Source organism: Pongo abelii, chromosome 11 (genome assembly GCF_028885655.2).
Source record: "Pongo abelii isolate AG06213 chromosome 11, NHGRI_mPonAbe1-v2.0_pri, whole genome shotgun sequence".
In the NCBI taxonomy this organism is placed as follows: Eukaryota; Metazoa; Chordata; class Mammalia; order Primates; family Hominidae; genus Pongo; species Pongo abelii.
In genome coordinates, this window is record NC_071996.2 from 54,066,355 (window position 1) to 54,093,002 (window position 26,648).

A 26,648-nucleotide genomic window follows, 5' to 3' on the forward strand; every position below is an offset into this window, starting at 1 on the left:
ATACATGACTAAGTAAATATGCCTAATAGTGCAGACTAATCTATTAAATAGCAGGATTTTTTTGTGGTTTGCCATGTGGTTATGTCATGTAACCTTGTCTTGTTTGGGATCCATATCTTGCATGTGCAGATAGCTAAAAATAACTAAATATGTTAGATTAGGAAGAAAATTTCACAGGAGCTCAACATACTGCCAAATGGGTCAAAATGATTACATAAATTTAAGACAGTAAAAGTAAAATTTGGTATTTAGATTCAATTGAGAAAAATCACATTAGTACTAGATGACAATAACAACAGTGATAATAATGAGTATACTAACAGCATTTACTTGATGTTAGGTGCTGAACACATGTTATATGTTACATGATACCCAGCTTCATTATTACATATATAAAATATTCAGGAGTTTAAGTGGACTATAACTTCAACATAAGCAATCTGACAAAATTGCTTTTTAAAAAGCAGTGCCATAGATTTTGTATGGGGCACAAATAAGCTTTCTGAGCTGACCTCCCGTATCAAGAAAACAACACTAAATTTTGAGGGATTCTATTTTGACAAGAGTTTTGAAAAAATAGCACAAATTACAAATAGAATGATCAGAAGATTGAAGAATTTATAAAACTGAAACCAAAGGAGGGCAAATATGAAAATGTTTGAAGAGCTATCAAGTGGAAGTGGAAATAGGCTGCTTTGTGGTGTTGTAGAACAGAGATCTAGAGCTTATCGGTAAAATATTTAGGTAAAAATAAGAAGGTATATAATGGCAATTAGAAATGATCTAACAAAGAAATGACCTGCCCTGAAGGACTCCAAAATTCCCTTAAAGAATTTTTTTATTTTTGAGACACCGTCTTGCTCCATTGCCCAGGCTGGAGTACAGTGGTGCGATCATGGCTCACTAAAGCCTCAACCTTCCAAGCTCAAGTGATCCTCCCACCTCAGCCTCCCAAGTAGCTGGGACTCCAGGCACACACCACCATGCCCGGCTAATTTTTTATTTTTTGTAAAGAAAGAGTCTCACTATGTTGCCCAGGCTGGTCTTGAACTCCTGGCTTCAAATCATCTTCCTGCCTTGGCCTCCCAAAGTGCTGAGATTATGGGAGGGGGCCACTGCACCCAGCCTCCAAAATTCTTATATTTTTAAGTATCTACAGACTTTTGGAGATGGAGAGAAGGCAGGATGCTGAGTGGGATATTAGATTAAATGTCCTTTATGTTATCTTCCGACTCTAAATTCTATGATTCTAATTCATTAAATTAAATACTTATAAAATTGTTTTAATTATCTGAAAATTTATAAATACAAGGACATTTGAAATTGAGGGAAATACATCTCTGTAATAGTGGGAAAGTTCACTTATAGTTCATTTGAGAGTAAGATTTCAAAAGGTTCGAATTAATGGGTTCACACAAAAAGAAATGTGGTACTATCAAATGTTGAGTTGTTAGGAAATTATTGATGTTATTTCTTCAATTCCTAAACTATCCTTAGCACATAGCATTAAATGAAAATGAGTTTACACATCATTATTGCTTTAGGCTTATCACCTCATTGATTTATTCTAATAAGGGATTGACCTGCAAGCTGGAGAGTGGGTAATAATATATCATCATATTAATTTTCCAACATTTCTGGAGTGCCAGAAATTAAGTGAATTAAATAAAATCTTCCCCTATATTCTTAGAATTTATTGTCAGATTCCATTTTTAGGCACTCCTTTCCACCACTCTATACTTCAACCTGCATATTAACCAAATCCCTGTTTTCTTTTAAAGATTTTGATTAAGAGGTCCTGCTTCCCTATGAAATCCTGGTAATTTATTCAGTATAACCAAGACCTTCTGAATTTTTGTGGTTAAGTCTTGGGATTAACAAAATGATATGCTAGCAATATGCAGAATATCTAAGTAAAATACTTGTAAAAAATGAACCAATAGAGACAATACCTAAATAGAGACAATACCTAGTTTTTCACCAGATTTGCTACTGTTTGTAATCATAACCGGAATCCACCTTTGGGAGAGTGAGTCTATGAACTTTAGATCAGATTTTCAGCAGAAAGAAGAGTTAAGTAAGCCCTTGAGAACTTAAACCTAAATTTCTGGACCTTCTTGGATTTTTTATGTCCCAAGGTAATTTATTACAATTATATAAGTGCAAAATGGGCTAAACTGAAATAACTGACAGCCTATTTTAAAATATGTGCATATAAAATCTATCAGCATCAGTTTGTTGAGGTTGATTTATCATCTGGCACTTTGAATTTGTCTAAAATAGACAAGTAGAAAGCAGGAAAATTATTATATTTTCAGGCAAAGTAGGGAAAACTTGCAATCTTGGGTCCTTTGTAATATCTCCAAGTAGAGCATCTTACTCTAATGGATCTTAGAGGTCTTCTGGCCCGACCTCTATTCAGGAAGCCCTTTTGACATATGAACAGTGAAAAAGAAGAGTGAACTCCAGATAAATGAAGAGGGTAGGAGAAAATGAAGGAAGCATTATATTTTGAAAGGTAAAGCCTATCCATAAAAATAGTTAACGACATTAAGTTACCTGATTCAGATAAAAATATATCCTTATATAACTCAAACTAGTACTCACATCACTAGCAATATCTCTTGAAGCTTTAGCTAGCTGTACAGAAATCGCATCAACTGGGAGATCATAGCCTTTCTTCAAAGCTTCTTCCCATCCAAGTTTATAAAGTTTCTGAAAATTAAAGATATTCTTCAGCATTATTCTGTCTATATAAAGAATACCAATAGATTATTAGGGAAAAGTTTACCTACAGAGTGAATATCAGATCGAACATCATCTACCCTATCTTTAAAGATATGGATAAAAATAAAACAAGCTGTTTAAAGGAGTAGAAAAAGCACTGACTCAGCATCATATGACCTGGCTTTAATCTTTTTTGGCTGTGAGAATCCTGGTGGTATATTTTATCATAGCTTCTGCTGTTCAGAAACAATATGGTCATATCAGGCATATCAGGTACCTTTCTCACTGCTGTTAAATACTGCCTAGGCTTACTATTTTGAAGATAGATATTAAGATAATTGCTAATAAAAACAGGTCACGACATTTTAATTAGCTAAGTGATAAAAGCAATAAATGATGAAATGCCTTTTATAAATTGCAATAATTTAGTTGCAATCTTTCCGAGTTGACTTTACTGATTGAATGGATGTATGTGTGTTAAAACTGGGTAATAACAAAAATAGCTCATAGTTATCCAGTACTTTCCATGGGCCAGGCACTGTGTTGAGGATCTTATACAGAATTTCCCATTTAGTCCTCATGGCAATCCAATGTCATAGGCACTTCTATGGTCCCAATATTAGGGATGAGGAAAGTGAGATTTAGATAGGTAATTGAGTTACCCAGTATTATACATCTGAAAAATGGCAAAGCCAAAACTCATACCAAGTCCGTTTGATGCAATTTTTACTTTATTTATGTATTTATTTATTAGAGACAGGGTCTCCCAATGTTGCCCAAACTGGATTCAAACTTCAGAGCTCAAGGGATCCTCCTGCCTCAGCTTCCTGAGTAGCTGGGACTACAGGTGCATGTCATCACACCTGGCTGTTTGATGCAATTTTTTTTCAACAATTATCTATTGGTTTCCTGCTTGGTATCAAGCACAATGAACACAGAGATAAACAGACACAGAACCTGCTCCACGAAGCATATAGTTGTGGCTGAAGCCTTTGCTCTTAACCACTCTATTTTGCAACATCCTGGGCTAATCAGTGTGTCATTTCCAAACTTCCATTGCTTCAACATTTATATCAGTATTTACTATTACATTATTTTATAAGTTCATAAGTTTCAATAAAAAACTTAAAAGTAATTTTTATATAGCTTTACCTGACTATACAGTGTTTGATTCTGCTTGGCTTGTAAAATATCTGGTGTATCAGGCATCACATGAACCTTGGTCTTATCTTTATTCCAATCAATGGTGTATAAATGCTAGGAAGTAGGAAAAAAAGACATGAAATTTGAATAACTGGGACAAGCAGGAAAGAAAAATATGTATTTATACATTAGTACTTGAATGCACTCAATTTGATGTAGTAAGTAATAACTAAGTAGCATATAATTCAGAAAAGACCCTAAAAACAAACTCAGATTTAAAAAAATAATCTTTTAAGTATTTTCTATTTTCTACAATAGATTGAAAGTATTGAAGACATAATAATTAAAAACATAAATAATTTCTAACCCAACTAGAAGGTCAAGAGAAGAAAAAAAATAAGAGATGGGCAGAAGAAGATGGTGTAGGGCAATGATCTGGAATGGTTTGCCACAGCCTAGTAATGATGGACCTTAATTAGATTTCTCCAAACAAGAACCAGAGCCTGCTAGCCTTTCCTCACGTGGGAGCTGTGTGGACAGCCACTGTTCTCTGTACCTTGTTCATGGTATGCGCATTCTGCTTGGCAAGCACCATGTCCATGGAATCAGTCAGCTTCTTAAACTGGAAGTTGCTCGGGTGCTGGCGGTATTTCTGATCACTGGCATATTCAGTTGCTTTCTTGGCCTTCTCCACTTCCAGAGAACCTGCTGGACTCCAGCCAAGCCCTTTGTACCATTCATTGTAATCTTGCTTATATTCATTCTATAAAGAAGATAAGCAAATTCTACTTTATCTTATCCATTTAGACACAAACCATGGCATGTAAACAGACTGTGATCTCCCTTCCCATGCTAGGATTCCAACCATCACCCAAGTAGAAGAAAGCCTTACATCACTCTGTATGCGATTCATATTCCTGGTCAGCTCAATGTTCATTGCATCTGGAAGGAGGATGTACTTGTGAATCAGGTGCTTGTAGTTAGTGTTGGTGATGTTGGCTTGGGCATCCTTGGCAGCCGTGACACTGAGCATGTCGGCAGGGGTGTGGTAACTGGTCTTTGTGTTCTCATAGTTTTTCTTGTACTCCCGATCAGATTGCATCTTAGCCACTTGCATGGAATGGACTAATTTGGGATCATCCTCGAGACTGCGGAAACCAACCATTTTCCCCTTCCCTTTTTCATAATCATACTTGTATTTATACTGTGAAGAAAATATGAGTCTTTACACAGAGCAATTCCTTTGACTAAAAATCGGTCTAGTGTCAATATGTTATATTATTTTTGTATAATTATAAAATATAATTAAAATTATATTTGTATAGGGCTCTATAGTTCAAAAACAAATTTTTCATATTTATTGATGTAACTGAATACAACTCTCCCTTGTGAGGTAGATAGCAAAGTTCTTATTACTGCCCTCATTTTATAGATGAATAAGCTGAGACCCAGAGAGCTGAGCAACTTGCTGAGGCCACTGAGGATTAGAACCCAGATTTTGTGATGATGCATCACACTGACTTATGCATGTACTTTGCTGTTAGTGCTAAAGAGGCCTTTAGTAGGTAAGAAGAACACAGAAAATGAAAAAAAAAGGCAAAAAAACAGAACATTTCTCTTAATGCTGCCCTGAGAAATTATCCTGTTAGTCATTTACTGATGAGAAAAGGTTCAATTATGAGACACAGTGTAATTTTAGAATAGCTTTATATTCGTGGAGCTCCTTTTCCTTTAAGACTCTCTAAACTGCTATAATGGGGAAGAAATTGTACTATTTATCATCCCAACTTTCTTCTATAGAGGGGAGATCTTGATCCATGGAGAGCGTCTTTTTCTGCCTGTCTCCTTGTGGGGTTGCATGTGCAAGTTGGGGGTAGAAGCTAGTAGAGCCAAATTACTCCAGCATAGTAGAGGGGAGAAGAATTTGGAGTTCTCAGGATAATAAGAGAGAATGGGATGGGCTGGATAGGTAGGGAAGATGAAGAACAGAGATGAAGAGGAAAGAAAGTAAAACTGATGGGTGACCAAAGAAAGATTGTTTTGAAATATGCTCCTCCCAGGACCTCCAAGTCATTAAATACTCCCTGTGAGTGGATTTCTTGTGGAAACAACCAAATGAAAGAATTGAGTTTCATATAGGTGGCATGTCATGGCAGTGATGTGTTGGTACACCTGCTTTTTGCCAGGCAGTGCGGGGAAAGCCTCACTTTGTAGTGTTTGCCAATTTCTGTGGTGTAAATATGCCCATCACAGCTGATATCAAGCCACCGATGGTTTAACAACTGGTTTGCAAAAATTCCTGATTATTTACTCATCAACTATCATGAGCCCATATGATCAGCACCCTTGCATACATGAGACATCCTGTTAGAAAATCAGATCTGAAGAAGCAGGAGGCAAGAACAACACAAGACTTTCACCAAGAAAGCTTAGTGAAGGGCTTTGAATTTCTATAAGCTATAGCCTTGGTGACAGAATCAAAGTAAGTTTATCTAGATCTCATGAGTCAGGGAGCTGACATCTATGAGGGTCACCACGTGGTTAGCTTGGTGTTTTTTCAGAAATATCAGAGAAAACACAAAAGCAAGGTTAAGAAGCATTCACAGAGAGTGAGACCCACTGTTTTTCATATTGTGTCCACTCAGTGTTTCCAGAACTCAGCCCTTATTATTTCGGTTCCTTAGAAACCGCCAGCCAGGTGACTGCTCTCCTTTGGACTTACATCACTTGCAATATCTCTGGAAGCCTTGGCAGCTTTGATAGGAATTGCATCAGGTCTGAGATCATAGCCTTTCTTTTTAGACTCTTCCAAGGAAAGTTTGTAGAGTTTCTGTAAAGAGAGGCAAAGAGAAGAGTTTTCTTCTAAATATGAAAGCCTGGATTTATTTTAGAAGAGTAAACTACCACTGTGGCGTCTTTTTTTTGTTTTTGAGCAGAATGCTTCATTGGTGCTTCAGTGGCTGAATGTTCTTACAAGCAACATAACTGTGTTTGAAAAACAATCTATAACAAACTTAAACATATTTTCAAGAAACTGCCAGAAAAAGTAAAAGTTGCTGGTCTCTATTAGGTTGTAAATATACTTTAAAAATGTGAAAGTCCCAGAGATTCTTATTGATGCAAATAAGAGTTAAAGGAAGACAACAAAACAGCCCTACTCTTAACATCAAAAGAAAACGTCACTGTTTTATAATCAGCACTTTTATTTGTATAATAATGTGGAATCTACAATTTAAAAAAAAGGTAAGCTATTCCAAATCTCTGTGGAATTCAAACAAAGAAATGAAAAAAATAGAATTAGAGGATTTCCTAGCAACTATGATTAGGATGAAAAAGGAAATGAAATAAAATATCAATACATTTTCTAACAAGTGTTGCACATTCTTTGTTTTGGAGTTTGCCCCAGATTCTTCAAAATGTTCTTCTTCCTTTTCCATTTAACCCCTTCTTTAGAACCATCTCAAAGGCCTGATGGAAGGGCTCTCTAAGAACGAAATTCTAGGACTCTCATTTCCTTTTTCTCTTCTCCTGGCCCTGGAGCCTGTTTCTTTCTACCAAATCTCTCAATTTAATAAGGAGTGCCCCCCTAGAACAAAATCCAATCACCCTTCAAATTCTTAACTGCTTGGCCCAACCCCGTCGACAGTCCTACTCCAACTCCGCAAAGCAAAATTAGAAAAAAGTCTCATGTGTGGATTTCCACCATTATTTTTAAAACATTCACTCTCATAACTGAGAGAGCTATTAATTAATTTGTTCTTTCTGGTTCAAATCTGCTGGAGAGAAAGATGACAACAGGGGGAACTATACTTACATCACTCATATTAATTGCATTTGCCTTTGCCAAAATAATCTGGGGGATATCAGGCGTGATGTGGACTTTGGTTTTATCAGCCTCCCATGCTTGTTTGTAGAGATACTAGGAAAAAAACAGTGTAAATTAGTGTTTAAAATCTTAAAAGAAGCTCACGTAGTACATACATATCATTGTACATATATATATCAATATTTCATGTATTTTTATTAGCTAGGTTTAAATTAATTAATTAATTTATTTATTATTTTTGAGACAGAGTCTCGTGCTGTCACCCAGGCTGGAGTGCAGTAGTGCAATTATTGCTCACTGCAGCCTCCACCTCCCAGGCTCAAACAATCCATTCTCCCACCTCAGCCTCCTGAGTAGCTGGGACTACAGGCATGCACTACCATGCCTGGCTAATTTTTGTATTTTTTGTAGAGATGGGTTTTTGCCATGTTGCCCAGGCTGGTTTCAAACTCCTGAGCTCAAGTAATCCACCTGCCTTCACCTCCCAAAGTGCTAGTATTACAGGTGTGAGCCACTGCACCTGGCCCAAAAAAATTTTAATGGAAAAGTTGCTTATTCAAACAATACAGCAGAGAGGATGCAAGACGGAAAGTAAAAACGCTTTTTTCCCTTATCTTGCAGCATGGAGGTAGCATTTGCCTCCTAAAATTTTCTGTGTAAATTAAAACACACATATAGTCCTTTTTAAATATACATGAAGTCATGTTCTACATCTTGATTTTTAACTTAATAATATAGGTTAGACATCTTTGAACCTTCTTAATTTACTTCATTCATTTGTAGAGCTACATAGTATTTCATTAGGAGGTATAATCTAATTAATTTAACCAGTTCTCTGTTGATGAATATTTAACTTATGGCCTCTAGCCTTTTTCTGCCACAAGCAATGTCATGATCCTTGTGGTGGACATGGAGATGTGTCACCAATATACTCATTCAAGGAAGGACCTGACTCCCCAACTTTTGGCAAATAGTCTCTAGTCACCAACTGTCTCACTCAAGAGTATGCCCTTCCCAGATAACCACATTCAACAACTCATCGAAGTGGGGGTACAAAGATCTAGCCATTTCAGTTCAATGCAGGTCTCTACTGACAGAGACACTTGAGAGCCCTCTGTGGGATTGGTCAAGCCTCTGTCATGCCAGCATCCCTGTTCAACTTCTCCTCCCGCCTAGTCCTTCCTGCCAAGGACTAGGATCCCTAAAAAATACTCTGTACTCCAATTTTCATTTTAGCATCTCCTTTCAGAAACCCTAAACTGCAAAACATATTCTTGTGTGTATGTATGTATGTATATCTTTGCACACATATATAAGGATATCTATAGGGTAATGATACCTGAGTTTTAAATTTTAATGAACATTTAAAATGGCCCATTAAAAGTTTGCTTTAACAGAAACTCCCTTACAGATATTGCATGTAACACAGCTTTTTAATTTTTGCAAATGCAATAGATGAAAAATGCTATCTCTTTGTTTTAGCCTGTCTTAATTAAAATAAGAATAACCTTATTTCTGGACTAGAGATTGGCAAACTTTTTCTGTATAGACAGAAATTCCTTAAATTTCAGGCTTTGTGGGCTACACAATTGCTGTCATTAGCTACTCAACTCTGCTGTTGTAGTCCAAAAGCAGCCAGAGACCACACGCCAACAAACAGCTGTGGTTGTGTCACTATAAAACTTTATTTACAAAAACAGTCATTTTTCTGAACTTTGCTTTAGACCAGCACTATATAATAGAACTTTCTGCAACGATGGAAATGTTCTGCGTAATCCAATATGGTAGAACCTAGCCACATAGGTCGATTGAGTACTTGAAATGTAGCTAATGTGAATGAGAAACTGAATTATTAATATGATTTATGTAAATATAAATCAACACATGTGGCTAGTAGTAATAGTATTGGGCAGTGAAATGCTAGTGGAAAGAGCAGTGCCTAGTTATCAGAATCCCTGTTCTAGTCCAGACCCCGCTGTTGACTCGCTGTGTGGGAGGTGCTTTTCTTCTCTGGCCTGTTCTTTTCTCAACTCTGCAATGGGAGGATTCAACTTGATGGTCATCAAGATGTCTCTTGGTGCCAGTACCTGCTAGTTCTGTGATTCTCCTCTTGGCATCATTATCCTGAAATGTTAATCACTAACACTGAAAAAAATAGATATCCTCATGATAGTTTAGATTCTAAATCTTAAAAGAGGCACAGAAATTTGTGCATTGTCTTTGAGGCAGGTCCCTTCCAAGGAGGTTGATCTTCACAAATCATTCAGTTCTCTGAAGACTCCAGGGGGTTTACTCCGTGGCTTAGCATAATACAGTTCTATCTTTCTAGCACAACTATGGCCATTATTTTCTGCAACTGTTTCACGTTTAGATCCAAATCATCTTTTTCTTTGTTATGTTATCAAAGGCATTTCTCATTTTGATCCACCAGTGCTGCTGCAGTTATTTTATTATTTTTAACTTCAAAAACAGATGTTCAAGGTTGATTGTACTTGTTGGTCTTGATCTCTTATTGCCAATGTAAAAATAGAGTAAGTCTTTTCTAAATGCTGGAATAATTCATGAACCAAGGAAACACTGATGTAGAACAATTGCCCTCAAGATTACCCAGAGAACGTCCTTGTTTGAAATGCTGCTACAGGCATGTAATCTTGGAATTTTCTTTGATCCCATCAAAGCAGAAAGAAAGCTGGGGTTTGGGAGGTGGTTTGCAACACCAGCTACCATCAGGAAATCTGCTGATTCAGTGTCATGAATGTCTATTCAACCTCACCTTAGACAAACAGGACTCATTTTCAAGAGGTGCAGTAAAAGAAAAAGTCCCTATTTATTTGGTTATGTCAAGGAGATAGGATGGTTCATTGAAGATTTGAAGACTACTAGTTAGAAATAATTCCTATCCTTTTTTTTTTTTAACCACAAGACTCTTTTTCTAGGTAAAATAACCTCAAGTGTGATGCCCTATAACTGTATTAGCAAAACCTGTGGATTAAATGTAAATTATACCTGGATTCTCTCTGATGCGTATGAAACATTGCATTATTGAAAGACTTACTTCGTTCATAATTTTTGCATTATTCTGGGCCAAAACCATGTTCATCGAGTCCATCAATGTGGAATACTTCAAAGTGTCTGGGTGCTGGCGGTACTTCTTTTCACTAATAATCTCCATGGCTTTCTTGTTTTTCTCTGCTTCCAGGGAGCCCAGAGGGAGCCATCCAATGCCCTTCATGAAGTCAGCATAGTCAGCCTTGTACTGATTCTGCAAAAGAGGAAAAATTAAATTATGAGAAGAAACTGAAACTTCCCAAGAATCCTAAGTGTGTGTTTAATATTCTGTAACTTCCACTTCATTTGTAACTTTTCTGTAACTTTTCCACTTCAATATTTGCTTGAATATTGGTATTTAACCAACAGCATGCTGAACTTCAACCATTTCTTCCCTAAACTTTTATCCTTTTTATATTTCCTTGCGTGATAAATTAAAAATAAGCAGAAATGTCTTTGTGACTTGTTTTTCTCAATGCCTTCATAAAGAAAAAGTACTAAGAAATACCACATAGATTCATCTCCCACGTGACTGTTATCTCCTTGAGAAAAGCAACTATACTGACCTTTCTTACAAAAATTCCCAAGTCCCCTTGGTTAACAGATGACTACAGAAACCCCATTTTTCTCTTTCACTGTCTTTGATCACCCACCACCATTACAATTCCCTCAGGTATGCCAGAAACCTTCCTGGTACTTTGTGTAAATTTCATTTTTTCCTCCTCAGCTTTGACATTTCTCTCTACACCTGTACCATGGCTGCTTTCATTCAGGCACTTACTACCTTCCTTGACAATAGCTCAGCCCTCACATTCCCAAAGAGAAATGTAGCCTTGCTTTGGTCTGCTTTGTGTTTGTAACTTAATTTACCTCTCCAACCATCAAATGGCCTCTTTAGCTAAATTCTTGGCTCTATTCTTTCTCTGTCTTCCTTATATTTGGTCCAAAAGCTGCCTCAGTCATCACCTTCTCAAAATTTCATGAGTAAGGTAGGCAATTGCAAAGCTAGAAGTGGTAGAATGAAACCCAGTTGGGAGGGAGGGGCTGGAGCTATCAGGTTATCTGATTTCTTACTTTCCCTTTTATTCCTCTATTAAAAGCCTATTATGCTTTTGACCATCTTTGCTAGACATATTTCTTTCAATACACTCTTTCTGAAATGAAGTTCCATTTGCTGTTGTGGAATTCAGAATCCAACAATGCTCACAGCAACAAGAGTAGAAAACAACACTTGAGTTTCTAGAATTGATCTCCTTTTGTTAAAGGACATGAATTCAATCTAAGGTAACAAATGAAACACTATGTTGGGAAATTGCAGATGAATTTCTTTCAGGATTTCAAAATGTCATTAATTATGGTCATTCATGGTTGCTTATTATCCAGAGTAAACGCTCTGCAAATGTGGATTTCACGTACATCACTTTGAATCTGCATCATATTTTTGGCCAATTCAAAGCTCATGGCATCAGGAAGCATGTTGTAGGTATGGATCACGTTCCTGTAGTTGGCATTGGTGGCCACTTCCTGAGACTTCTTGGCTGCCACCACACTGAGCATGTCCACCGGGGTGTGGAAAGAGGTCTTGGACTTCTCATATCCCTTCTTGTATTCCCGGTCTGACTGCATCTTGGCCACTTGCATGAAGTGCACCAGCTTGGGGTCATCTTCCAGGCTCCGGAAGCCAATGTGTTTCCCTTTGGCTCGTTCATAGGCTTGCTTGTATTTGTACTGTGGACAGAGAAGAAATTATGGTGATGAAAATGGTCAAAGAAAGAGAACAAAGTACCATTTGCTAGGTGACGTTAGCTTTGTCTTAGATGAAGGGTTTTAGAGCTACTCTAAAATTAGAAGGGAGGCACTCATGAGAGGCAGGGAGCAAACTCTTTTTACTTCATATTTTGTTTCCCCAGACTTGAGTCCATGGAAAGAAAATAATCTCAGAGTTAATCGGAGAGATGTATAAATAAATTGGTTTAGAGAGATTTAGAAAGCAGATTTCCCCACTCAGTTGTCTAAGCAACAGAAAAGGCCGCAGGCATTATTTCTCATGGTGCATCTTTAAAGAGAGGGCCTGGCCATGGGCGTCTGGTAAAACATGTAGATTGCATCTTTACATTTGCTTAGAATTGTAAGTGATTTGAATAGACTCTAAAGGCTACTTATTTTAACAAGACTCAGTCACTACTTACATTAAATAATGAACAGATGATTAGAGGGTACTTGGACGGGGTGAAGGGAGGTGTCTTGTGTCACATGGGATGGCATTCCCACCAAACCTGAATGGAGCTGACTGCTGCTCCTACATACACACAAGCTTAGCGCAATTGTTTTTACTTGCTCAGCCCCAAAAAAGGCCCAGTGGAAGCACTTACATCACTGGCAATATCTCTAGAGGCTCTTGCAGCCTTTATTGCAATGGCATCAGGCCTCAGGTCATATCCTTTCTTCTTTTCTTCTTCCCAGCCAGCTTTGTACAGTTTCTAAACAATAAAATAGAAAAACAACAGCATCTTGTTATTGGGGTTAGAATAGAGGTCCTGACTACAAAGTGGTTGGTATGTAGAAGGCAGACATAAGTATCAGTTCCCTTTAACCTTCTCCCCAGCTTTTGCTGTTGTTAATCTACTTACATCACTCATGGTGATTTGGTTTACTCTGGAGAGTAAAATATCCGGTGTGTCAGGCATGACATGAATGGTGGTCTTGTCCTTGTTCCATTTTTCAGTGTAGAGCCTCTGCAATGAGAAAGTCAGGTGCATGATTTTACAGCAGGACAAGTTTGACCCAATGCTAGCAAGAGGAAGAGGTTTGCAGCTCCATGGTAGAAGAAGTTAAATGTGATATTAGAGAATGGATGAAATAACAAAAAGATGGGCCAAGTAAACTAAATACACAATGAGAAAAAAAATTCTTGAATAAGGCAACCTTCTACCACCAAAGCACCAAATACCATCTTGCCCCCACCACACAACCATGTGGAGTTTTGTGGTTCTGTCACATTCTTAACATGCTGTTGAGAGATGATCTGAGGGGTCACTATGAAAGAGAACGCTCTAAACATGATGGAAGCAATAGAGTCCCCCTCCCACCACTGGGACCAAGACGATCAGAAAGAAACACTGAAGGAGACGATGGGGGCACTGCCAGGCTCAATGGCATGAACACCATGAGGGTTCCCTGGGCAAGGCTGGCAGGTGAGTCCTTACCTTGTCCATGTTCAGTTTGTTACTCTTGTTAAGTGCCTGTTCCATTGTGTCCATGGCGTACGTGAACTTCAGCTTCTCGGGGTGCTGGCGATACTTCTTCTCACTAAGAATCTCTCCTGCTTTCTTTGCCTTCTCCACCTCCAGGGACTCTATGGGCACCCAGCCGATCCCTTTCATCCAATTGGTGAAGTCAGATTTGTACAGATTCTTTACAATGAGAAAAAAAATTTCATTTCAGAAAGAGTCAAGGCTTGGGTTTCTTTGGCTACGTGATTTACTTACAATCAAAAAGAAAAGGAGAAGCTGGGAGGGGGAGAATAATCTGCCTTTTACTCCCTACAGTCTTTCAGAAGAAATTAATTATAAAAGTAATTGCATTCATAGCGGTTTTGAACAGGAAATCCTGACCCAGCAATTCCTTTAAAAAGTTAACTTTCTTGAGGAAAATAAATGAAAAATTAACAGAATTTTGCACTGGAAGGAAAATTATATAACATCTATTTGAGCCTCCTAATTTTTCATAGACATCATATGTTTGGGTCTAATACCAACATTTTAAATATATTTGTATGCATATATATAAAATTAACAACAAAGCTACCTATAGTTCACATGAGTGAAATCCTAAAACTGAGATCTGGAGGGAATCCTTAATTACAGTGAGTGCAGCCAGGTGTGGGGTGGAGTAAGTGGTTCCTGTTTTTCCCTCCCACCCATTAGAAATGGATAACAACTTGGTAACCAGTACATACATCACTCTGAATCTGCATGGCATTCCTGGAGTGCTCCACATTCAAGGCGTCGGGCAGGAGAGTGTAGTGGTGGTATGGCTGTCTGTAGTTGGTGTTGGTGGCAACCTCCTGAGATTTCTTTGCAGCTGTCACACTGACCATATCCAGAGGTGTGTGGTACTTGGTCTTGCTGGCTTCATAGCCCTTTTTGTACTCACGATCAGACTGGATTTTGGCCACATTCATGTAGTGAACCAGTTTAGGATCATCCTGAAGACTGCGAAATCCAACTTGCTTGCCTTTGGCTTTCTCGTAGGCCTCCTTATATTTGCACTATTTGAAAACAAACGGCAAACAGAAGTTGGATAGCATAGAAGTCTGATATAAACTGAATTTATACAACAAATTAAGCAAAAGCCAACTTCAGTCTGAATCTAGGTAACATCGAAGTTTCTTTTTGTATTTTAAAATAAACAATTAGCAAAATAATTTTAATGGCTCATCTTGAGACCTGCCTTGGAGATCATTAAAAATGGAATAATGGAATAGTTTATGTTAATACTCTTCATAAGTAGATTATTTGAATATACTCAAAGGTTCCTGAGAAGCTGGCTTATGAAGCATTTGATGCACACTTTTTTTGTTTTTTGTTTTTTTTTTTCATTTTTAATTTATTTTATTTAACTTTATTTTTAAAGCAGGGTCTCTCTCTGTCGCCCAGGCTGGAGTGCAGTGGTGCAATCACAGCTCACTGTAGCCTCAAGCTCCTAGGCTCAAGCAAATCCTTCCACCTCAGCCTCCTGAGTAGCTGGGACTACATGTGGCACCACCACACCCAGTTAATTTTTTTTTTTTTTTTTTATGTGTGCATTTCTTTTTTTTTTTTTCTTTTATTATTATTATTATTATTATTATTATTATACTTTAGGTTTTATGGTACATGTGCGCAATGTGCAGGTAAGTTACATATGTATACATGTGCCATGCTGGTGCGCTGCACCCACCAACTCGTCATCTAGCATTAGGTGTATCTCCCAATGCTATCCCTCCCCCCTCCCCCCACCCCACAACAGTCCCCAGAGTGTGATGTTCCCCTTCCTGTGTCCATGTGTTCTCATTGTTCAATTCCCACCTATGAGTGAGAATATGCGGTGTTTGGTTTTTTGTTCTTGAGATAGTTTACTGAGAATGATGATTTCCAATTTCATCCATGTCCCTACAAAGGACGTGAACTCATCATTTTTTATGGCTGCATAGTATTCCATGGTGTATATGTGCCACATTTTCTTAATCCAGTCTATCATTGTTGGACATTTGGGTTGGTTCCAAGTCTTTGCTATTGTGAATAATGCCGCAATAAACATACGTGTGCATGTGTCTTTATAGCAGCATGATTTATAGTCCTTTGGGTATATACCCAGTAATGGGATGGCTGGGTCGAATGGAATTTCTAGTTCTAGATCCCTGAGGAATCGCCACACTGACTTCCACAAGGGTTGAACTAGTTTACAGTCCCACCAACAGTGTAAAAGTGTTCCTATTTCTCCACATCCTCTCCAGCACCTGTTGTTTCCGGACTTTTTAATGATTGCCATTCTAACTGGTGTGAGATGGTATCTCATTGTGGTTTTGATTTGCATTTCTCTGATGGCCAGTGATGGTGAGCATTTTTTCATGTGTTTTTTGGCTGCATAAATGTCTTCTTTTGAGAAGTGTCTGTTCATGTCCTTCGCCCACTTTTTGATGGGGTTGTTTGTTTTTTTCTTGTAAATTTGTTGGAGTTCATTGTAGATTCTGGATATTAGCCCTTTGTCAGATGAGTAGGTTGCGAAAATTTTCTCCCATTTTGTAGGTTGCCTGTTCACTCTGATGGTAGTTTCTTTTGCTGTGCAGAAGCTCTTTAGTTTAATTAGATCCCATTTGTCAATTTTGGCTTTTGTTGCCATTGCTTTTGGTGTTTTAGACATGAAGTCCTTGCCCATGCCTATGTCCTGAATGGTAATGCCTAGGTTTTCTTCTAGGGTTTTTATGGTTTTAGGTCTAACATTTAAGTCTTTAATCCATCTTGAATTGATTTTTGTATACGGTGTAAGGAAGGGATCCAGTTTCAGCTTTCTACATATGGCTAGCCAGTTTTCCCAGCACCATTTATTAAATAGGGAATCCTTTCCCCATTTCTTGTTTTTGTCAGGTTTGTCAAAGATCAGATAGTTGTAGATATGTGGCATTATTTCTGATGGCTCTGTTCTGTTCCATTGATCTATATCTCTGTTTTGGTACCAGTACCATGCTGTTTTGGTTACTGTAGCCTTGTAGTATAGTTTGAAGTCAGGTAGTGTGATGCCTCCAGCTTTGTTCTTTTGGCTTAGGATTGACTTGGCGATGCGGGCTCTTTTTTGGTTCCATATGAACTTTAAAGTAGTTTTTTCCAGTTCTGTGAAGAAAGTCATTGGTAGCTTGATGGGGATGGCATTGAATCTGTAAATTACCTTGGGAAGGATGGCCATTTTCATGATATTGATTCTTCCTACCCATGAGCATGGAATGTTCTTCCATTTGTTTGTATCCTCTTTTATTTCCTTGAGCAGTGGTTTGTAGTTCTCCTTGAAGAGGTCTTTCACATCCCTTGTAAGTTGGATTCCTAGGTATTTTATTCTCTTTGAAGCAATTGTGAATGGGAGTTCACTCATGATTTGGCTCTCTGTTTGTCTGTTATTGATGTATAAGAATGCTTGTGATTTTTGCACATTGATTTTGTATCCTGAGACTTTGCTGAAGTTGCTTATCAGCTTAAGGAGATTTTGGGCTGAGACAATGGGGTTTTCTAGATATACTATCATGTCATCTGCAAACAGGGACAATTTGACTTCCTCTTTTCCTAATTGAATACCCTTGATTTCCTTCTCCTGCCTAATTGCCCTGGCCAGAACTTCCAACACTATGTTGAATAGAAGTGGTGAGAGAGGGCATCCCTGTCTTGTGCCAGTTTTCAAAGGGAATGCTTCCAGTTTTTGCCCATTCAGTATGATATTGGCTGTGGGTTTGTCATAAATAGCTCTTATTATTTTGAGATACGTCCCATCAATTCCTAATTTATTGAGAGTTTTTAGCATGAAGGGTTGTTGAATTTTGTCAAAGGCCTTTTCTGCATCTATTGAGATAATCATGTGGTTTTTGTCTTTCATTCTGTTTATATGCTGGATTACATTTATTGATTTGCGTATATTGAACCAGCCTTGCATCCCAGGGATGAAGCCCACTTGATCATGGTGGATAAGCTTTTTGATGTGCTGCTGGATTCTGTTTGCCAGTATTTTATTGAGGATTTTTGCATCAATGTTCATCAAGGATATTGGTCTAAAATTCTCTTTTTTTGTTGTGTCTCTGCCAGGCTTTGGTATCAGGATGATGCTGGCCTCATAAAATGAGTTAGGGAGGATTCCCTCTTTTTCTATTGAATGGAATAGTTTCAGAAGGAATGGTACCAGCTCCTCCTTGTACCTCTGGTAGAATTCGGCTGTGAATCCATCTGGACCTGGACTTTTTTTGGTTGGTAAGCTATTGATTATTGCCACAATTTCAGCTCCTGTTATTGGTCTATTCAGAGATTCAACTTCTTCCTGGTTTAATCTTGGGAGGGTGTATGTGTTGAGGAATTTATCCATTTCTTCTAGATTTTCTAGTTTATTTGCATAGAGGTGTTTGTAATATTCTCTGATGGTAGTTTGTATTTCTGTGGGATCGGTGGTGATATCCCCTTTATCATTTTTTATTGCATCTATTTGATTCTTCTCTCTTTTTTTCTTTATTAATCTTGCTAGCGGTCTATCAATTTTGTTGATCCTTTCAAAAAACCAGCTCCTGGATTCATTTATTTTTTGAAGGGTTTTTTGTGTCTCTATTTCCTTCAGTTCTGCTCTGATTTTAGTTATTTCTTCCCTTCTGCTAGCTTTTGAATGTGTTTGCTCTTGCTTTTCTAGTTCTTTTAATTGTGATGTTAGGGTGTCAATTTTGGATCTTTCCTGCTTTCTCTTGTGGGCATTTAGTGCTATAAATTTCCCTCTACACACTGCTTTGAATGCATCCCAGAGATTCTGGTATGTTGTGTCTTGGTTCTCATTGGTTTCAAAGAACATCTTTATTTCTGCCTTCATTTCGTTATGTACCCAGTAGTCATTCAGGAGCAGGTTGTTCAGTTTCCACGTAGTTGAGCGGTTTTGAGTGAGATTCTTAATCCTGAGTTCTAGCTTGATTGCACTGTGATCTGAGAGACAGTTTGTTACAATTTCTGTTCTTTTACATTTATTGAGGAGAGCTTTACTTCCAAGTATATGGTCAATTTTGGAATAGGTGTGGTGTGGTGCTGAAAAAAATGTATATTCTGTTGATTTGGGGTGGAGAGTTCTGTAGATGTCTATTAGGTCTGCTTGGTGCAGAGCTGAGTTCAATTCCTGGGTATCCTTGTTGACTTTCTGTCTCGTTGATCTGTCTAATGTTGATAGTGGGGTGTTAAAGTCTCCCATTATTAATGTGTGGGAGTCTAAGTCTCTTTGTAGGTCACTCAGGACTTGCTTTATGAATCTGGGTGCTCCTGTATTGGGTGCATATATATTTAGGATAGTTAGCTCTTCTTGTTGAATTAATCCCTTTACCATTATGTAATGGCCTTCTTTGTCTCTTTTGATCTTTGTTGGTTTAAAGTCTGTTTTATCAGAGACTAGGATTGCAACCCCTGCCTTTTTTTGTTTTCCATTTGCTTGGTAGATCTTCCTCCATCCTTTTATTTTGAGCCTATGTGTGTCTCTGCACGTGAGATGGGTTTCCTGAATACAGCACACTGATGGGTCTTGAGTCTTTATCCAGTTTGCCAGTCTGTGTCTTTTAATTGGAGCATTTAGTCCATTTACATTTAAAGTTAATATTGTTATGTGTGAATTTGATCCTGTCATTATGATGTTAGCTGGATATTTTGCTCGTTAGTTGATGCAGTCTCTTCCTAGTCTCGATGTTCTTTACATTTCGGTATGATTTTGCAGTGGCTGGTACCGGTTGTGCCTTTCCATGTTTAGCGCTTCCTTCAGGAGCTCTTTTAGGGCAGGCCTGGTGGTGACAAAATCTCTCAGCATTTGCTTGTCTGTAAAGTATTTTATTTCTCCTTCACTTATGAAGCTTAGTTTGGCAGGATATGAAATTCTGGGTTGAAAATTCTTTTCTTTAAGAATGTTGAATATTGGCCCCCACTCTCTTCTGGCTTGTAGGGTTTCTGCCGAGAGATCCGCTGTTAGTCTGATGGGCTTCCCTTTGATGGTAACCCGACCTTTCTCTCTGGCTGCCCTTAACATTTTTTCCTTCATTTCAACTTTGGTGAATCTGACAATTATGTGTCTTGGAGTTGCTCTTCTCGAGGAGTATCTTTGTGGCGTTCTCTGTATTTCCTGAATCTGAATGTTGGCCTGCCTTGCTAGATTGGGGAAGTTCTCCTGGATAATATCCTGCAGAGTGTTTTCCAACTTGTTTCCATTCTCCCCGTCACTTTCAGGTACACCAATCAGACGTACATTTGGTCTTTTCACATAGTCCCACATTTCTTGGAGGCTTTGCTCGTTTCTTTTTATTCTTTTTTCTCTAAACTTCCCTTCTCGCTTCATTTCATTCATTTCATCTTCCAGGGCTGATACCCTTTCTTCCATTTGATCGCATCGGCTCCTGAGGCTTCTGCATTCTTCACGTAGTTCTCGAGCCTTGGTTTTCAGCTCCATCAGCTCCTTTAAGCACTTCTCTGTATTGGTTATTCTAGTTATACATTCTTCTAAATTTTTTTCAAAGTTTTCAACTTCTTTGCCTTTGGTTTGAATATCCTCCCGTAGCTCGGAGTAATTTGATCGTCTGAAGCCTTCTTCTCTCAGCTCGTCAAAGTCATTCTCCGTCCAGCTTTGTTCCGTTGCTGGTGAGGAACTGCGTTCCTTTGGAGGAGGAGAGGTACTCTGCTTTTTAGAGTTTCCAGTTTTTCTGCTCTGTTTTTTCCCCATCTTTGTGGTTTTATCTACTTTTGGTCTTTGATGATGGTGATGTACAGATGGGTTTTTGGTGTGGATGTCCTTTCTGTTAGCTTTCCTTCTAACAGACAGAACCCTCAGCTGCAGGTCTGTTGGAGTACCTGGCCGGCCGTGTGAGGTGTCAGTCTGCCCCTGCTGGGGGGTGCCTCCCAGTTAGGCTGCTCGGGGGTCGGGGTCAGGGACCCACTTGAGGAGGCAGTCAGCCCGTTCTCAGATCTCCAGCTGCGTGCTGGGAGAACCACTGCTCTCCTCACAGCTGTCAGACAGGGACATTTAAGTCTGCAGAGGTTACTGCTGTCTTTTTGTTTGTCTGTGTCCTGCCCCCAGAGGTGGAGCCTACAGAGGCAGGCAGGCCTCCTTGAGCTGTGGTGGGCTCCACCCAGTTCAAGCTTCCAGGCTGCTTTGTTTACCTAAGCGAGCCTGGGCAATGGCGGGCGCCCCTCCCCCAGCCTCGCTGCCGACTTGCTGTTTGATCTCAGACTGCTGTGCTAGCAATCAGCGAGACTCCGTGGGCGTAGGACCCTCTGAGCCAGGTGCGGGCTATACTCTCCTGGGGCACCGTTTCCTAAGCCCGTCGGAAAAGCACAGTATTCGGGTGGGAGTGGCCCGATTTTCCAGGTGCCGTCTGTCACCCCTGGAAGGGGAACTCCCTGACCCCTTGCGCTTCCCGAGTGAGGCAATGCCTCGCCCCTGCTTCGGCTGGCGCACGGTGCACTCACCCACTGACCTGCGCCCACTGTCTGGCACTCCCTAGTGAGATGAACACGGTACCTCAGATGGAAATGCAGAAATCACCCGTCTTCTGCGTCGCTCGCGCTGGGAGCTGTAGACCGGAGCTGTTCCTATTCGGCCATCTTGGCTCCTCCCCGTTTTTTGTTTTTTTTTTTGTTGAGACAGGGTCTTGCTCTGTCCCCCCAGGCTAGAGTGCAATGGTGCAGTCATGACTCCCTGCAGCCTCTGGGGCCCTCCCTCCTCAGCTTCCCAAAGTGCTAGGAATAGACGTGTGAGCCACCATGTCTGGTCAATGTATGCTTTTTTTATGACTATATTTCCATTATTAATTTGTATTACCTTAAAAAGTATTTGTATAATTATGAGTAAATTTCAGCCCTAATACAAATTAGTATATTAATCTTGAAATTAATGCGTTTTTACTCTATCAAGGCATTTATTATGTCAGTTCATATAGGAATATAACTTAATTTGTAAAAAAAAAAATTAACTAAAGTCCTGTTATGTAATTAACTAAAATCCTGTTATATAATCCATGGAAATAGAAATACGAAAAACCAGAAAGAATTAGCAAAATATTTTTTCTGGTTTTCCATATTTCGATTTCCATGGATTTTTTTTCTTTGTGGAAATTATAAAATTAAAACACTGAATTATTTTAAGATACTTGGAGACTTTTCTAATTTAGTGATATTTTAGTATATCATGACTTTTTTCATGACAAAATCCAAATAAAAAGTGGTTTTTAAGTTCATAACAATGATACTAATGAAAGTTTTAAGTACTTCACAGTTTTTAAAAAAGAATTTTCTTCTAACAACTTTATTAAGCTTTTAAATATGTGAAAAATATTCTAAGTGAGGCAATATAAATAACGTAATTGGCAATTAGGATTTTAGGAAATATTTTTATATTATAATTTCTTTACTTGCTTCTTTATATGTACATCACATACAGATTTTTTTTTTCTTTTGTAGAGACGGGATCTCACTCTGTCACCCAGGCTGGAGTGCAATCACAGCTCACTGCAGCTTCAAACTCTTGGGTTAAAGAGATCCTCCCATCTCAGCCTCTCAAATAGTTGGAACTACAGGTACACGCCACCACACCTGGCTAATTTTTTTTTTATTTCTGTAGAGACAGGGTCTTGCTATGTTGCCCAGGCTGGTCTTGAACTCCTGAAGTCTTTTAGATAGAAAGTTTCCTACTTTTAAATTAGACTTACATCACTAGCAATATTCCTTGAACTTTTCGCAGCAACAATTGGGATGGCATCTGGTCTCAAATCATAGCCCTTGGCAATGGTTTTCTTCCAATCTGCTTTATAATAAGCCTTCAAAAAAGTAGAGGTTGTTTTATTATTTGACATCATTAAAAGAGGAATGAAACAGAATGCCAAAATGTTTCTTATAAAACATGTTGTAATAGATCCCTTTCTATTAAGACAATCTACGAAGTTAGGACTATTAGTTTGTCTTTTATGTATATAATTGATTTTATTTAAAAGGATCAGTAAACTGTATACACAGTATAATCTCAACTGATCAAAAAATGCATATGCTTGCATAACAAAGCAACAGAAAGGTAATGCTTTGACTGCTGGATAACAGAAGGTTTTCATTTATTTTTCATAATTTTCTATATTTTCCAACTTTTCTATAATAAATACATAATACTTTTAGAAAAAAGTTTCTTGTAATGAAGCATTTCAAGCTTATATGAAGATATGAATACTAAAACTAAAAATCCAGATGTAGTACAACTCAGCTTTAATTGATCTTAATGTTTAAATATTACTTAGAAAAATCTTTCCCCTTAATGAAACAAAAGCACAGGAATGTATAGTTGGATATGAAACAGAGCCTAAAAACATTGGAAAGAATGAATAAGCCATCTTTTAAGAAATTAACAATTTTATCCAAGTTTTATTATGTTTTTAAATTAGGATTTATCAATATCCTTTTTTAAAAAAGGAAATAATTCATAGTACTGGATTTAAACATTACCACCAATTAGATGTCTAGACTACTTAAGAGAAAGGCTAGTTACATACAAAACAAGATTTTGTGAAGAAAACTAAACTTTTTTGGATGTTTTAATAAATAATTAAAAGTTGTAAAAAGCAATATTTTCCATACTACAGACTAGGCACGCTTGTGTTTTCCAATCTTGTCTGTCTCATGTTCCTTTTTTTTTTTAAATGGCACACAACTTACTTGACTGACTTTAAAACCCACTAATGAGTCAGCCCATAGTTTGGAAAAGTCTGTATTAAGCAAAATTTTATTGTGGCCCCCTAGGCTCATGTTGTATGGTTAAGGGTTTAATGTGGAGGCTCAGGGTCCACACTGAATTCCTCCCCGCTACAATTCTCAGGGCAAGAGTTGCAAAGAACCAGAAAGGAGAGGCCCGCATAGGCAACATTAGCACTGGGCCAAATACTCACATCACTCATGTTGAGGGCGTTGACTTTGGCTTGAATAAACTGAGGCAATTCAGGGTCAATAGTATACTTGTGCTTCAGTTTCTCTCCCTCCACCTTGTAGTTCAACTAAAAACAAAGGAGACAGCATGCACATATCATTAGCTGACATAACATAAATTTCATCAAGCAGAGACTCCTTTAAAAAGGAAGGCTATCATTTGTGTTTTCCATTTATGAGACAAATGCCTACTCTGTCATAAGGGAGGGGCCCTGGTAGATGCATTTATGTTCCCATTCTACCAGTATTTATTGGACAGCACTGTGGGCCAGGCAGGGTGGTAAGTTCTGTGTTTAAAGAGGTGAGGAAGGCAGATATGTCCTGTTGGAGCTTACTGTCCAATAGAAAGGACAGACATAAAACATGTAAACTACAAACTATCACTAGAATTTGTGATGTGTTGTCAATAGAATAATTGTAGCAAAGAAACAAGGATGGTCAGTAAAGCCACTCTGCAGAGGTAACATTTATGCTCAAACTTGGAGAGAGGGGCAGAGGAAGAGCGTTCGGGACCTGAGGCTGGAAATGGCTTGGCCACCTTGAGGAACTGAAAGCAGTCCAAGTCACAGGGCTGGAATGTGCCCGGGTAGACTTGGGGGTGAAGCGGTATTTGACAGAAGGTGCAGAAGGGCCACAGAGAGGAGGGTCTTTTGTCAAGTTGATGAGTTTAGATTTCACTTCACATTCAAGAAATTCCTAAGAGGTTTTACACATAAGAGGAACATGATTTGATTCGTGTTTTAAAACAGGCTCTTGTGGTTGTTTGAGACCTCAGGCAGGGAGTCCAGATAACAGGTTATTGCAGTTGTCTACACGAGCCATACAGAAGCTGGAAGTAGGGTTGGTGGCATTTGGGAGCAGGCTGGCTGAGAGATATTTAGGAAGCTGACTCAGCAGAGGTACTGGATGTGGGAGTTCACACAGGGAGGTGTTAACAGTGACTGCCAAGTTTCCAGCTTGAGTAACGAGGTAGATGTTGATGGCATTTATTGTGATGGGGAAGACTTTATATAGTGAGTGTACAGTTTGCCTAGCTAACTGGAAAAACACCATGAGAAGTGATATCTCGCTCAGTACAAAAGAAATAAAAAGAATTGACACCAGTTATTACTCCTAAGATAGAATTAACCCTTAGACATCTGTGATAATGTGGGGGCAGGAGCTAAAATCCATAGATCTTCAAATCCAAGTCAAGCAAAGCATTTCCCCACCACCTTCCAAAATCTGGGGCTAAAATACAAAAAGTCTTTGCTTTTTACTTATCCATCTCTTTCTGGTGGAGGCATTTTAACAGAACTCTAAAATTAACAAGCCATGTGAGGCCCTGAGCATTGTAATTAGCTTCTGACAGAAAGAATAAGAGTCCATACAGACGTGGTCTCAGAATGAGATCCCAGATGACTGCAAATAAACTGCTTATCTCCTCCCTAGAGGCCTCATTCTAAGATTGCCTCTCAGAACATGCAGCTATTATGCGAGGGGATTAGGACATTATGCCTCTTCCCTGTGTGGCTAGGTAGAAATATTGCAACCAAGAGCAATAAATAGCTTGTTTTGCAATTCATACAGAGCCACAGATAATAATAGTAATAATGTTATTTCATATGTATAATGCGTATCTGCTTATGAATAGCACAGGCTCTCTACGTTTGGAAAACAAAGCAAATTTGGAATAGTCCCCCATTTTCATCTCCCTGTTTTTCCCATGTTCAAGATCCCAGTTGCTTCAAAAGGCAGCCCTTTCTCTCATACCTACGAAAGCAGTTTATTTGCTAACACAGATGCATCCTCACACATTGAATTAAGAAGGATGGAGGAGCGGCTCAGACACGTGTGGTTATTTATGGGCAAATCCTTTTGAAAGGAAAGCACTCACATCACTTAGCTGCTTTGTGTTATGCTGAGCCAACACCATGCCCATGGAATCAGGCACACTTGTGAACTTGATGGTATCTGGGTGCTGTCGATACTTCCTCTCATTTAATGCATCTCCTGCTTTCTTGACCTTCTCCACCTCCAGGGAACCAGTAGGGATCCATCCGATGCCCTTGAAGAAGCTGTTATACTCATCTTTATATACATTCTGTAAAAGGGTAAGCTAATATGAGAAGACACCCTGGAGAATATTCAAGGGATGTTTCTGGGATCTGCAATTCTATCCAAGGGAAATGAATAGCAACTCTTCAGCATGCTCATGTCTGACTGTCTGTCACAGAGCTTATCTGGAGTGTGTTAATAAGAAGAAGCTGTTCTGTTGTTACAGTGCATTATACAACACAGAAGGGAATCTAGGTCATATATTTTCATGGGTACTGCTAAAAAAAATTTTGTCACTTTTGACAATAAATTGGTACTTTCTATAATGGTTGTTTATCTTAAAGCATTTTTTTTCAAGTCTCTTACTGTATTACGAAGCCTAATAAAATAGAGAGAAATGATCATGCTTTAGAGTGCATTATGCAACACAGAGGGGAATCCAGGTCACTATGGGTGCTGCTAAAAAGTATTTTGTCACTTTTGACAATAAATTGGGCTTTCCTTTTGATTCCACTGAAGACTTCAAAACTAAATTACATCCATACTGTCCACGTAGGCTATGCTTGAGCTCATCTGGGGAGCAATATTTTTATCGAGTGCCAATAAATGTATAACACTTCTTTCCTTTACAGAGGACAATTCTAACAGAAATCTAGCTC

General features: G+C 38.5%; 1 protein-coding gene across 2 annotated transcripts in view; it reads right to left on the minus strand.

The window, feature by feature from the left end:
• NEB (nebulin) overlaps nucleotides 1–26,648 on the minus strand; it is a 252,744-nt gene that overhangs the window by 171,548 nt on the left and 54,548 nt on the right. For both annotated transcript variants that reach the window (XM_054548869.2, XM_024243154.3), the window contains exons 36-50: nucleotides 25,829–26,035; nucleotides 23,916–24,020; nucleotides 22,695–22,802; nucleotides 14,703–15,014; nucleotides 13,951–14,157; nucleotides 13,375–13,479; nucleotides 13,117–13,224; nucleotides 12,161–12,472; nucleotides 10,752–10,958; nucleotides 7,685–7,789; nucleotides 6,593–6,700; nucleotides 4,763–5,074; nucleotides 4,427–4,633; nucleotides 3,880–3,984; nucleotides 2,608–2,715 (exon numbers count right to left, since the gene is read on the minus strand). In XM_054548869.2, coding sequence (XP_054404844.2) covers nucleotides 2,608–2,715; nucleotides 3,880–3,984; nucleotides 4,427–4,633; nucleotides 4,763–5,074; nucleotides 6,593–6,700; nucleotides 7,685–7,789; nucleotides 10,752–10,958; nucleotides 12,161–12,472; nucleotides 13,117–13,224; nucleotides 13,375–13,479; nucleotides 13,951–14,157; nucleotides 14,703–15,014; nucleotides 22,695–22,802; nucleotides 23,916–24,020; nucleotides 25,829–26,035 — 2,616 coding nt within the window. The remainder of the gene's footprint in view (nucleotides 1–2,607; nucleotides 2,716–3,879; nucleotides 3,985–4,426; nucleotides 4,634–4,762; nucleotides 5,075–6,592; nucleotides 6,701–7,684; nucleotides 7,790–10,751; nucleotides 10,959–12,160; nucleotides 12,473–13,116; nucleotides 13,225–13,374; nucleotides 13,480–13,950; nucleotides 14,158–14,702; nucleotides 15,015–22,694; nucleotides 22,803–23,915; nucleotides 24,021–25,828; nucleotides 26,036–26,648) is intronic.